This window comes from Microtus pennsylvanicus, chromosome 9 (genome assembly GCF_037038515.1).
Source record: "Microtus pennsylvanicus isolate mMicPen1 chromosome 9, mMicPen1.hap1, whole genome shotgun sequence".
Taxonomy (NCBI): domain Eukaryota; kingdom Metazoa; phylum Chordata; class Mammalia; order Rodentia; family Cricetidae; genus Microtus; species Microtus pennsylvanicus.
Window position 1 is genome coordinate 9,852,277 of NC_134587.1, and position 9,915 is coordinate 9,862,191.

A 9,915-nucleotide genomic window follows, 5' to 3' on the forward strand; every position below is an offset into this window, starting at 1 on the left:
GGAGGCAGAGGCAGGCGGATCTCTGTGAGTTCGAGACCAGCCTGGTCTATAAGAGCTAGTTCCAGGACAGGCTCCAAAACCACAGAGAAACCCTGTCTCGAAAAACCAAAAAAAAAAAAAAAAAAAATTTAGCTCGATGTTTGAGGCACAAGGATGAGGGACAAGGAATGAGTCGCTCGCTCTGTTGCCCAACCGCCCAGACGGTCTGTTCTCTGGTCTGTTCTCCGTATAGACTTTTGTGCTCTTGAATCTGGAGTTTGTCAGAACAAAGTATTTCCATGATGTATACAAGACCACTTACTCCTGAAAGTGGACAGATAGTTAAATTATCTCTCTAAAGATATTTTTCAAATAAACTTTTAAAAATAATTTCCCGGGGCTAGAGAGATGGCTCAGCAGTTAAGAGCACTTGCTGCCCTTATAGAGGACAAAAGCTGCTCAGCGGCTCCAACCACCGGGGATCTGACGCCCTCTCCTGGCCTCTGTGGGCACCAGGCAAACACATACACAGGAAAACACTTAGGCTTCGATGTTGCTTTTTTTTTCACCCCTGTCTAACGAGGCTACTTGACTGAAGTGTTCAAAGCCATTGTTTTAAATTACCTTCCAGTAACCACAGAAAAGCAACATCATAATTTATTCAATAAAGAATGAAGAGCACTTCCTTATGAATTGTTCATAATTTTTCAAAATGCCCTGATAAACACTTGCAGGCATTGTCTTTTCTACTGGTAGATTCCTGAAGTTGAGCAGTCCGCACCAAAGTCTAGAAGCATTTCGGTGACACAGGTGCACTCCACTGATCCTTTCCCAAAGGAGTCGTGTGTATTCATATATTCATAGAGGCCTCGGGCTGCCATTTAGTATTGAAGGATTCCCAGGGTTATGGTTTATAAGCTCAATACTTTTCTGTGTACATTTCTTTAACTACAGAAGGGCTTTTATTTGTTGCCCTCATTTGTGTGTTATCAGTTGTTCCACTTAATCCCTTAAGACGGTTCAAGTGTGCCTCCCTAGAGATGGGAGAGGGGCCAACAGCCTCTGCGGTCTTTGTGCACTTGGATGCTCGCAACATTTAACGGCCATCCAAGAGCAAAAGTCGAAAAATAAGACCTGCTGCCAAGAACTGCTGCTTAGTGATATAATTGTTTTATTGTGTCAAGCTAATTTTAAAATCCATGCTGTGTAGGCTAGTCGGCAGTCCTGATACATTATGTAAGCTCCTGTATTATGGCTCCTGTCTTCCTGCTGTGGATTTGTTCAGAATAGACAGTTTGAATGGCATCTGTCAAGAGGAGAGGTGGAAACCTCTTGTTGGAAAGACAAGTGTAGATTCTCTCGGTGTTTTTCTCCTTTAATCTTTTTTCCCCTAATTATCAGCTAGAGAAGTTATCATAGCGTGTGCTGGATGGAGAGAAATGATTCTCATGCTTAATTTTGAAGTACCTGTCTCTTCCCTTTACAGAATCTCTCTAGCTGTTTGTGGTGGCTGTTCAACCACGAGACGGGGCGGCTCTATGTTGAACTGCAGTTTTTCTGTGCCGTGTTTAACTTCGGCCAGGTATTTATTTACTGAGCACCGAGGGGGCTCTGTTTTCTTGGGTGAGTGGATGGGGGGGATGCAGACGTTGTTTTCTTTTCTATCCGAAGGGTTCCGTTTGTTTATCAGCTGCTGGTGTGTATGACAGCTGACAGCTGCCGCCTGTCTCCCAGTAGAGATGAATTAGGATATTGGTTGAAGTCATCAGAATGTACGCTGAGTGTTTCAATCAGAAATACCAAAGACTTTTTTTTTTTTTTTTGCTTTGGCATTGAGATGAAGAATAATGATTTAAGTAGGAACAAGATGTCCCCAAATTCTTCTTAAACTTCTCATAATCTTCATAACTCACTTGGAAAATAGCAGGCTTCCCTGAGCCTTTTAGTTTGGCCACTACACTACTAAACATTGCCTGCTTTTGGAATGGCAGGCACTTAAATCAGTATTTCAAAAATCATGTGACAAAATAAATACATTTTAGCAGACACAGTAGTAGCCTTCCTCTAGCGTCTACCATGTACCAACCCTTGTTAAGGATTTTATGTTCATCATCTCATGTAAACACTAAAATGCCTATACAATAGATAGTATCATTTCCCTCTCAGCTTACTATTAAAATTGATATTTAATGTCTGGCATCTTGAAGGCTCTGGGTTTAATCCCTAGCACTGGAACAAAAAATGACTATTTAAGGAAAAATAACATTTTAAATTCTGGCAAATATCTGCAAAAAAAATTTCATCTTTTCATCCACCCACTTTGCTTACCACTTCCTTTTGAAGGTGCTGAAGATTGAATTTTCTCTTATACATGCTAGGCGAACCAGTTACATGTGGTGCATATAACTACACTGAACTTCATCCCCAACTCAAACCCTTACTTTTTGATTAGAGAATATTCGTGCATAAACTGAATGTCAATTTGAAAAATGCCTGTGTTGGAAATCACCACCTATTAAATTTGAAATATTTTGCCATATTAGGCAGTTAGAGCTTTGTGAGTTTCTGCTCCTAGATGGTTTTGCCTTCCACTCGAAGAGTTTCCTGTTTGTTTTGACATTGTTATTGGAAGAAAACCAGCAAAGTATTAAGAAACACATTATGTAATCGTCCATTAGGGACAAACATAGGCGCCCAGAGCCATCTGATACCAGTCTCACTTTGTGATACTATTTAAGAGCTGACATTATCCAACCATGAAATTCTGGGCTGTAAATCCACAGCCCCCCTCAGCATTTTGCACTCAGAAAGCCCACTCCAGACTGAGCCGCTCTAGGACGGGAACCAAGCAAGCTCCGTTGCACAGGGCTTTTTCCAGAACTATGGCAGGAATGTGCTCCACACTCTGCCTACACAGCTTCTGTCTCAAGTGGCTCAAAGGCAGGAGACAGAGTCTCACTCCAGTCCTGTTTCCCTTTCAGGACTTGATGTAGTGAGATGCTCCCTTCTGACTCTTTGCAGCTTAAGACAATCAAGTCCTTCATGTAATATTTTGTGTTTAAAATGTTCTAATTATGTGTATGTCTGTCATACAGCGTGTCTGGGGGAGATGGGGTGTGTTCGCGTGAGTGCAGTGCCCTGTGGAGGCTGGAAGAGGGCGTCAGATCCTCCAGAACTCAGTCACACTCAGCATGTGTGCTGGGACCACGCTCAGCTTTTCCAGAAGGCTGCTGTGTCCACCCCACCTCTGGGCCCACCTGTAACAGTGCCTGAAAGCCCATGCTTGCAATGCATAAGTCTTTGGGGACCTTTTCTATCTACAACATAATACTAACTGTATTACAATTAGATATTACAGCCCTTGTTAGTTAAATTTATGAAGTTTCAACGGAAAAATATTAAGTAGTTAGGCACACACAGATTTTCTTTTCAGAAAGGGGGAAACCAAAACATGTAGCTTCAGGGAGCTGTCATGCAAATGCAGTACTTCAGCACCGGCTTTCAGCACCCATCATAATTACTAGGACAGAATGATTGGGAAGAGGCAACAAGCAGGGTGTCAGGTGTGCCTGCAGGCACTGAACTTAAGTCGGCTTTGTATACAGAATTTAAAATGTTGCTCTAATCACTATCAGCTGCTTCCCGTGCACTAAATGTCTTCATTTCTGTCTTAAGGTTTTGTGGTTGAATTCAAACAGAATGACTGTTTTCTCCCCTAGGGATTTATTTCCTTCGGAATCTTTGGGTTGGATAAACATTTAATCATCCTACCTTTCAAAAGAAGGTAAATTCAGTTTTGAAATAATACTATGTACCTAAAGGTGATGACAAGGTCATTCTATTAAAATATCGATACCTTTATACTTTTATATCTGCTAAGAAACCACTAATACCACACAAAGGTAATCTGTGGAATCACATGTTTGTTGCAAATAATTGCAGAGAAAGTATTAGAAGTATTACAAATCCAGCAATGTAATTTGTATTTTAATAAGAACTGATGGGCACTAACTTTTACCTGCGCTATTAACTACACACAGTTAAAGGAAACTTGGCAGGGGAGTAGTAGGTGGTGTGCTCCCCGTCAGAGTCTTCGTCTGACTGCTTTTGTCCTTGACAGTGGGCTTTCTCTTTTTTTAAATCTGAGAGTTTACAGAGAATTCAAGGATTCTCTCAACTTTGGGGGTTTTGTCAGCTTCCAGGAAGGTTTCTCTTAACTAAGATCAAGGTTTCTTTGTGAAGAATAACAAGGTAAAAGTTTCAACAGAGGGTGGGAAGAGAGGCAGGGGAAATGTTTGTTCTTCATGTGCTCTTGGGAAAATTCATAGATGCTAGCAGTGCTAAAGGGATCCGACCTACCTGCTCTGTAAAGAGCGCCAGTCAACAGGGTCTGCCCCTTCTCCATCACCACCATCATTGTCGTAATTAAGATGTCGTTGCTAAGGGTCATAATCATTTCTAAAAGAAAAGTATAACAGAAAAGCCACTGACCTTAGTTGCCAGCTTCATAATGCCGGCCAAGTCAATTGTCAACAGCTGTATTGCCTGGATAGACAGAACGGATTCTTTATACCCCAAATTCTGGCATTTGTTTCTGTGCTACTAATGTTGGAAATGGTGCAATAAAATGCATAATCCATAAGTTACCTTGGTTCATTTAGTTTTGGTTTTAGTTTCTGAGGCAATCTGAGACATCCGGCTTGGTTTCTAAGTTATGTCTGTGCTTCAAAAAGGTCAAACACAGAACGAACGTCTTAGGAGAAACTGAAGTGGGTCAAACATGTCTGAAGAGAGTATGAAGTGGGTCACTCCTCACCCCAGCCTGCTCACAGAGCAGATGCAGGACAAGGGCATTTCTGGTGCAGAGATGAATGCCATCTGGGTGTTGATAGCAGAGCTTTGGTGACTGGTTTGGAATCGCCCCTTGGTGAGACAGGTTGGATCTTCTCACACTTGTTTTCTTTCCCTAAGAAACAGCCTGCTTAAATCTTGCTTTTTAGGCTTGAATTCCTGTGGACCAGTAAGGAAGCAGCAGAAAACAGAGAGTCCCCTGTTTCTGAAGAAATCAAAATGACCTGTCAGCAGTTCGTCCATTACCACCGTGACCTGTGCATCCGAAACATCGTCAGAGAGAGAAGGTAAGCCGGTGCAGGCTTCAGAAGCGCAGACAACAGGTTGTTAACATCAGGGTCTCACAAGCTAATTGTTGTGGGTGAGTTTATAGTGTAAGGAATAAGATATAAAAATGGCATATCATTTTTATTTTTATGTTTCATGTTGGGTAGCTTCTCCGGTGTGGTAAGGATGAACATTCTCTTCATGTTGGCCACTGGTGTCTCTCCTAGCGCAGTGGAAAACGCTGGATTTAGAAGGGATTTTCTACTCTCATCTCCTAGTGCTAATGTCACTTCATATTACTAACGATGCTGTCAAGAGAATGAAGTGAAATTCCTGCCTCTTAACTTATTCTCTGATATTTATTTCACCTCCAGTCCTGTCGCTATTTTGTGGCATTTTATTTAGTCCCCTAATCCCGAAGGTCCAGAATATGCTGCAGCTGGAAACGATAAACTATGAATAATCAAATGTAACAGCGCTGATAGTTTTAGTTGTCGTGAAAGAGGAAAGAAAACAAAGCAAAAAATAAGGAACCTAGTACCTTCAGGTGCATGTCTAAAAGTGTGGAGGTTAGTATTCAGGATGGCTCGTTTCTAAGCACTGTGCCACCCTGTTCAACCTGGCTCAGCAGTTGAAAGCCCTTGTCCTTTCAGTGACCCAGCTCAGTCCCCAGCATCCAGTGGTGGCTCAGGACCCTTCTGTCACTCCAGTTTCAGGGGATCTGACTCCTTCTTCTGGCCTCTTTGGGCATCAGGCACACACATGGTGCAGACATACATGTAGACAAAACACTCACATACGTAAAATAATAAACCGTAGAGGAAAGGGCTTACTTTGACGGCCCAGTGTCTGTGATGAGCCTTGCCCACTCACTGACAACGATAAACTAGAGAAAAGTGACTTTTCTACCTTGGAAGGCTGAGCACAGCTTCAGGATACTGCGGATAGTCTGAACAGTTTAACATTGCTCTAAAACTTTCTTATAAGAAAACTCACAGGATCTGCCAGGTTACTGTGCTTGCCAACTGCCAGGAAGCAGAACTCCTAGCATTTGCTGAGCTACCAGGTCCCAGATGGCTGAATGGGCACCAGCTGGTAGGAAGCAGCTGATTCCTGCTCCTTTCCAGGATCTGCAGCCTGTCCCCAGTCACATTCTCTGACACGCTGTTCTATCGCATAGGCTCTGTGACAGCTGCCTGGTCACCGCAGTCGAGAAACAGACACCTCCAGCTAGTGCCTGGGACAGAAAGTACACCTCTGCATTAAAAAGACCCAGACAGTGACTCCAACATTGATAGTTTAGATATTTGAGAAAAATTCTGTTATTAACTTTTTCCTCATTCTTACATGTGAAACTTTGTATGTACGAGTAAAATGCTTTAAAGTCTTTGACACCTATTTGTCATTTCATCTTGTTCTTCAGCCCCTACTTCCTGTTGTCAAGCACTCTAGACTTCACAGCTTGATTGACGCTTGTGGAGCTTCTTGCTGTCTAGTGCACATTTGTAGGAAAATGTTCGTAATTCATATAATTGGTTCTCTTGTTTTGCATTTCTTTCTCTTTATCTGCTCATACTTAAGCAATCCACTTTTGCATTAGGAAGACAAATATTAAACAGTCCAGAAGCAAATAAAAATCAAAGCACGTTTCCTAAAGAAGCTTGATTTTTATTACCTTATGACTGTGCGCTTGTGTGCATGCCTGTGTGTGTGTGTGTGTGTGTGCTAAATACAGGTGAAACCTCCATACACGTAGAAAAAAAATTTAAGACTATTGTCAAAAGTTGTTTTACTGTACACTGTTCAATATAGTATCCACATACCTTACATAGCTGTTTACATTCTTGAAAATTAAAGTTCTCACAAAAAACAGGCAAACTTTTGTTTGGGGGGCTAGGAATATGGCTCAGTAGATAATGTGCTTATCTCACAAGCACGAAGACTGGATCTGGGATCCCCAGAGTCCACATAGAAGCTGGGCAGGAGTGGCGGCCTGTGTGGTGGCCCGGCCTGTAATCCCAGCAGTGGGTAGACAGCGGCAGGGGATCAGTCTGGGGCCACTGGCAAACTAACCAGCTGGACTGGGTGAGCTCCAGGTTCAGTAAGAGACCCTGCCTGCATAAATAAATAAGGAGGAATCAAAGCCACCCAGTCAAATTCAGGCTTCCGCATAGATGCGTCCCCCACACAGTACATTCAAACATGCATAAACACAGGGACGAGCCACACACACACATGCTCCCCCTCCAGAAAGAACTTCTCTCAGGCCATACACTTATCTGTGTCATTGTAAGAGGTGTTTGTTCTCACAAGCATTACTGGCTCATTTTATCTTTCACCAGGGCCAGGAAGGGTAGCGGCTCGGTAGCGTTTAGAACACTTCCGTTTCTGTCATGCTGTCCGTCCTCACTTCCTTTTGGTTTTCCTTTGCTCGTCTTCCGTCGCGCAGCGCTGATACCAGAGTCACAGAACACACGGCTGAATCATTCCTTTGACACACAGGTGTGGTGCAAAGTCCTCTGCCGGGACCTTCTGTGGCTGTGACCTGGTGAACTGGCTAATTGAAGTGGGCCTTGCCTCTGACCGCGGTGAGGCTGTGATCTACGGAGACAGACTGGTGCAGGGGGGCGTCATCCAACACATCACCAACGAATATGAGTTCCGCGATGAGTATTTGTTTTACCGATTTCTGCAGAAGAGTCCGGAACAGAGTCCTCCTGCTGTGGCCGTAAGCACCCCCCAACAGGAGAGCTATAAAAAAATCGGCCAATCATCTCCAGCTTCACTTTCCCCTAAGACTTAAATTACAAAGGCAAGAACCCCACTTGGACTCGTACCCTCTAGTCTCACACCTGGGACTTTTAGCTGTGGGATCTGGGACAGGTTACCTTTCTGAGCCTCTGTCGTCTCTCCTGTAAGTGGCAAATGCATTCCTACCCTGTCCTGACATGCTATGACCTCATGTGCTGGAAAAGCACATAGGAAACCCGCCAGAGAAAGCCTGGAGTCAGTCGTTCTGATAATGGGTGTGATGATCGCTATAGGCACCACTGTTCCAATACTTTAAAATCTTCTCCTTCTGCAAATGTTCGCTATAATTTCAAAGTCAGTATTCAACTGGCTGTTATTTTTAAATTGCCAAATTTGGCAGGTTTGCTGCTCTAAAAATGAACCTTAAGACAACTTTACATTTATCGATAACACTTCCCCCAAACAGATTTTTATTTGTTCTAGTAAGAGCTTTTATTTTTCTTTCCACTTCTTTGACAAATACTACCCATTTGGAACTTAAAACTATTGTTTTGATTTTAAGATAAGACCTCATGAAGTCAGGCTGGCCTCAAATTCCCTACGTCACCAAGGATGGCTTTGAACTCCTGATCTTCCTGCCTCTGCCTCCTGAGTTCAGGGCCTCTTGGTGTGTGCACCATGCCTGGCTAATCCTACTATTTTTTAAAGTAATTTTTAAATTTAGTTTTGATAAAATACCAATTTTAAAGCTTTGTCTTTTCTTGTCTTTTATCTAAAGTACTAATGTGTGCCAATAAGAGAAGAGTAAGAACATTAATATTATCTCTATAATCTTTCAAGCTAAAGTTTTAAGCAATTTGAGCATTTTGATTTAAATGTTATCAAAAGTATTGCCATAATGCATACTACTTCTGGGACTTTCAGAATATCCTGTTGTAGAAGGAAAATCCGTTTTATTCCCTGAACTGAAAAAGTGTAGTCAGAAATTTAAAATTCTAGCATCCTTACCTTTAGTCTTTAATGTGTCCCTGTCTAAAAACACCAGATGCTGCTTAGTCCACTAAGGCCTTTAAAAAAAAAATGACACAAATGAGATAGCCCACAGGCAAGAGGAAGTCTTCCTTACAGTGAGATAGCCCACAGGCAAGAGGAAGTCTTCCTTACAGTAAGTAAGTAGTAAGAGTAAGTGCTAGATCAAGGCAGCACACTCAGCATCCGGTAAGGCCTTGGTTCAGGTTCACAGATCACCGGTGCCGCACCCACAAGAGGGAAGGGCTCTGGTCTCTTCACCCTTAGAAGGGCAAATCCCATTTCAACACCTCTTCTCTCAGGAGACACTCTTCTCCACGCCAGAACATAACACCTTCAGATAAAGCTTTACCTTCAGATAATTTGCACAGTCTTTGAACAACTACTTGATTAATAGATAGCAGTGATGGTTTAACTTATTTTAAACGTTATTTATCTCATAGTGTTTCATATACAAGAGCCACCTAGAAAATTATTTATGGGGTTAGTGCCCTGACCCTTTTAATGTAGCAAATGCATAATTAAAAAAAAACTTGCATGGAAGCCTACTGTATTTAAAAAGAAATGATACTTAGTTATGTTATGATCATGGAAATAGGATGTTTTAGGCAGAAAAACATCACTCTAAAACTTAGGGGGATAAAAGACACGGCCAACTGTAACTCCCCACGCCTAGGAGTGTGCGGAAACATCTGCTCCAGCAGCCTCTTGTGACACCAGACAGAATCCACACACCTGCAAACAACTCGAGTTCAAGTGCAGGAGTCTGTTTTGTTTGTGAGCGAACCGCATTAAGTCTGCTCCTTTGTTTGCACAGATGGTGGGATCTGAAACATTATTTTCCATGGGAGGCTCTAAAAGAAAACCATAGGTCAGAGTGATTTGCTGTTTCAGATGATGGAGGCCTTCAAGGGATGTTTCTAGGACTAATTCTAGGATTAAGGATAAGCTAATTTTATTAGATGAACATATTTGTATGTTCCCTTCTCACTGACAGCACGTTTCTCAATAAAATACTTATTTTAACTGGCACTGTCA

General features: G+C 42.3%; 1 protein-coding gene across 5 annotated transcripts in view; it reads left to right on the plus strand.

Annotated features, from left to right (window-relative positions):
* The window catches only part of Gpr155 (G protein-coupled receptor 155), a 54,091-nt gene extending 44,182 nt beyond the window's left edge, over positions 1 to 9,909 (plus strand). For 4 of the 5 annotated variants that reach the window (XM_075984875.1, XM_075984874.1, XM_075984877.1 and 1 more), the window contains 4 exons: positions 1,466 to 1,561; positions 3,699 to 3,763; positions 4,980 to 5,117; positions 7,600 to 9,909. In XM_075984875.1, coding sequence (XP_075840990.1) covers positions 1,466 to 1,561; positions 3,699 to 3,763; positions 4,980 to 5,117; positions 7,600 to 7,900 — 600 coding nt within the window. In that variant the 3' untranslated portion in view covers positions 7,901 to 9,909. Of the gene's footprint in view, positions 1 to 1,465; positions 1,562 to 3,698; positions 3,764 to 4,979; positions 5,118 to 7,546 lie in introns of all 5 variants that reach the window. The other variant, XM_075984878.1, reaches the window with a different exon arrangement.
* The last annotated feature ends 6 nt before the right edge of the window (positions 9,910 to 9,915 follow it).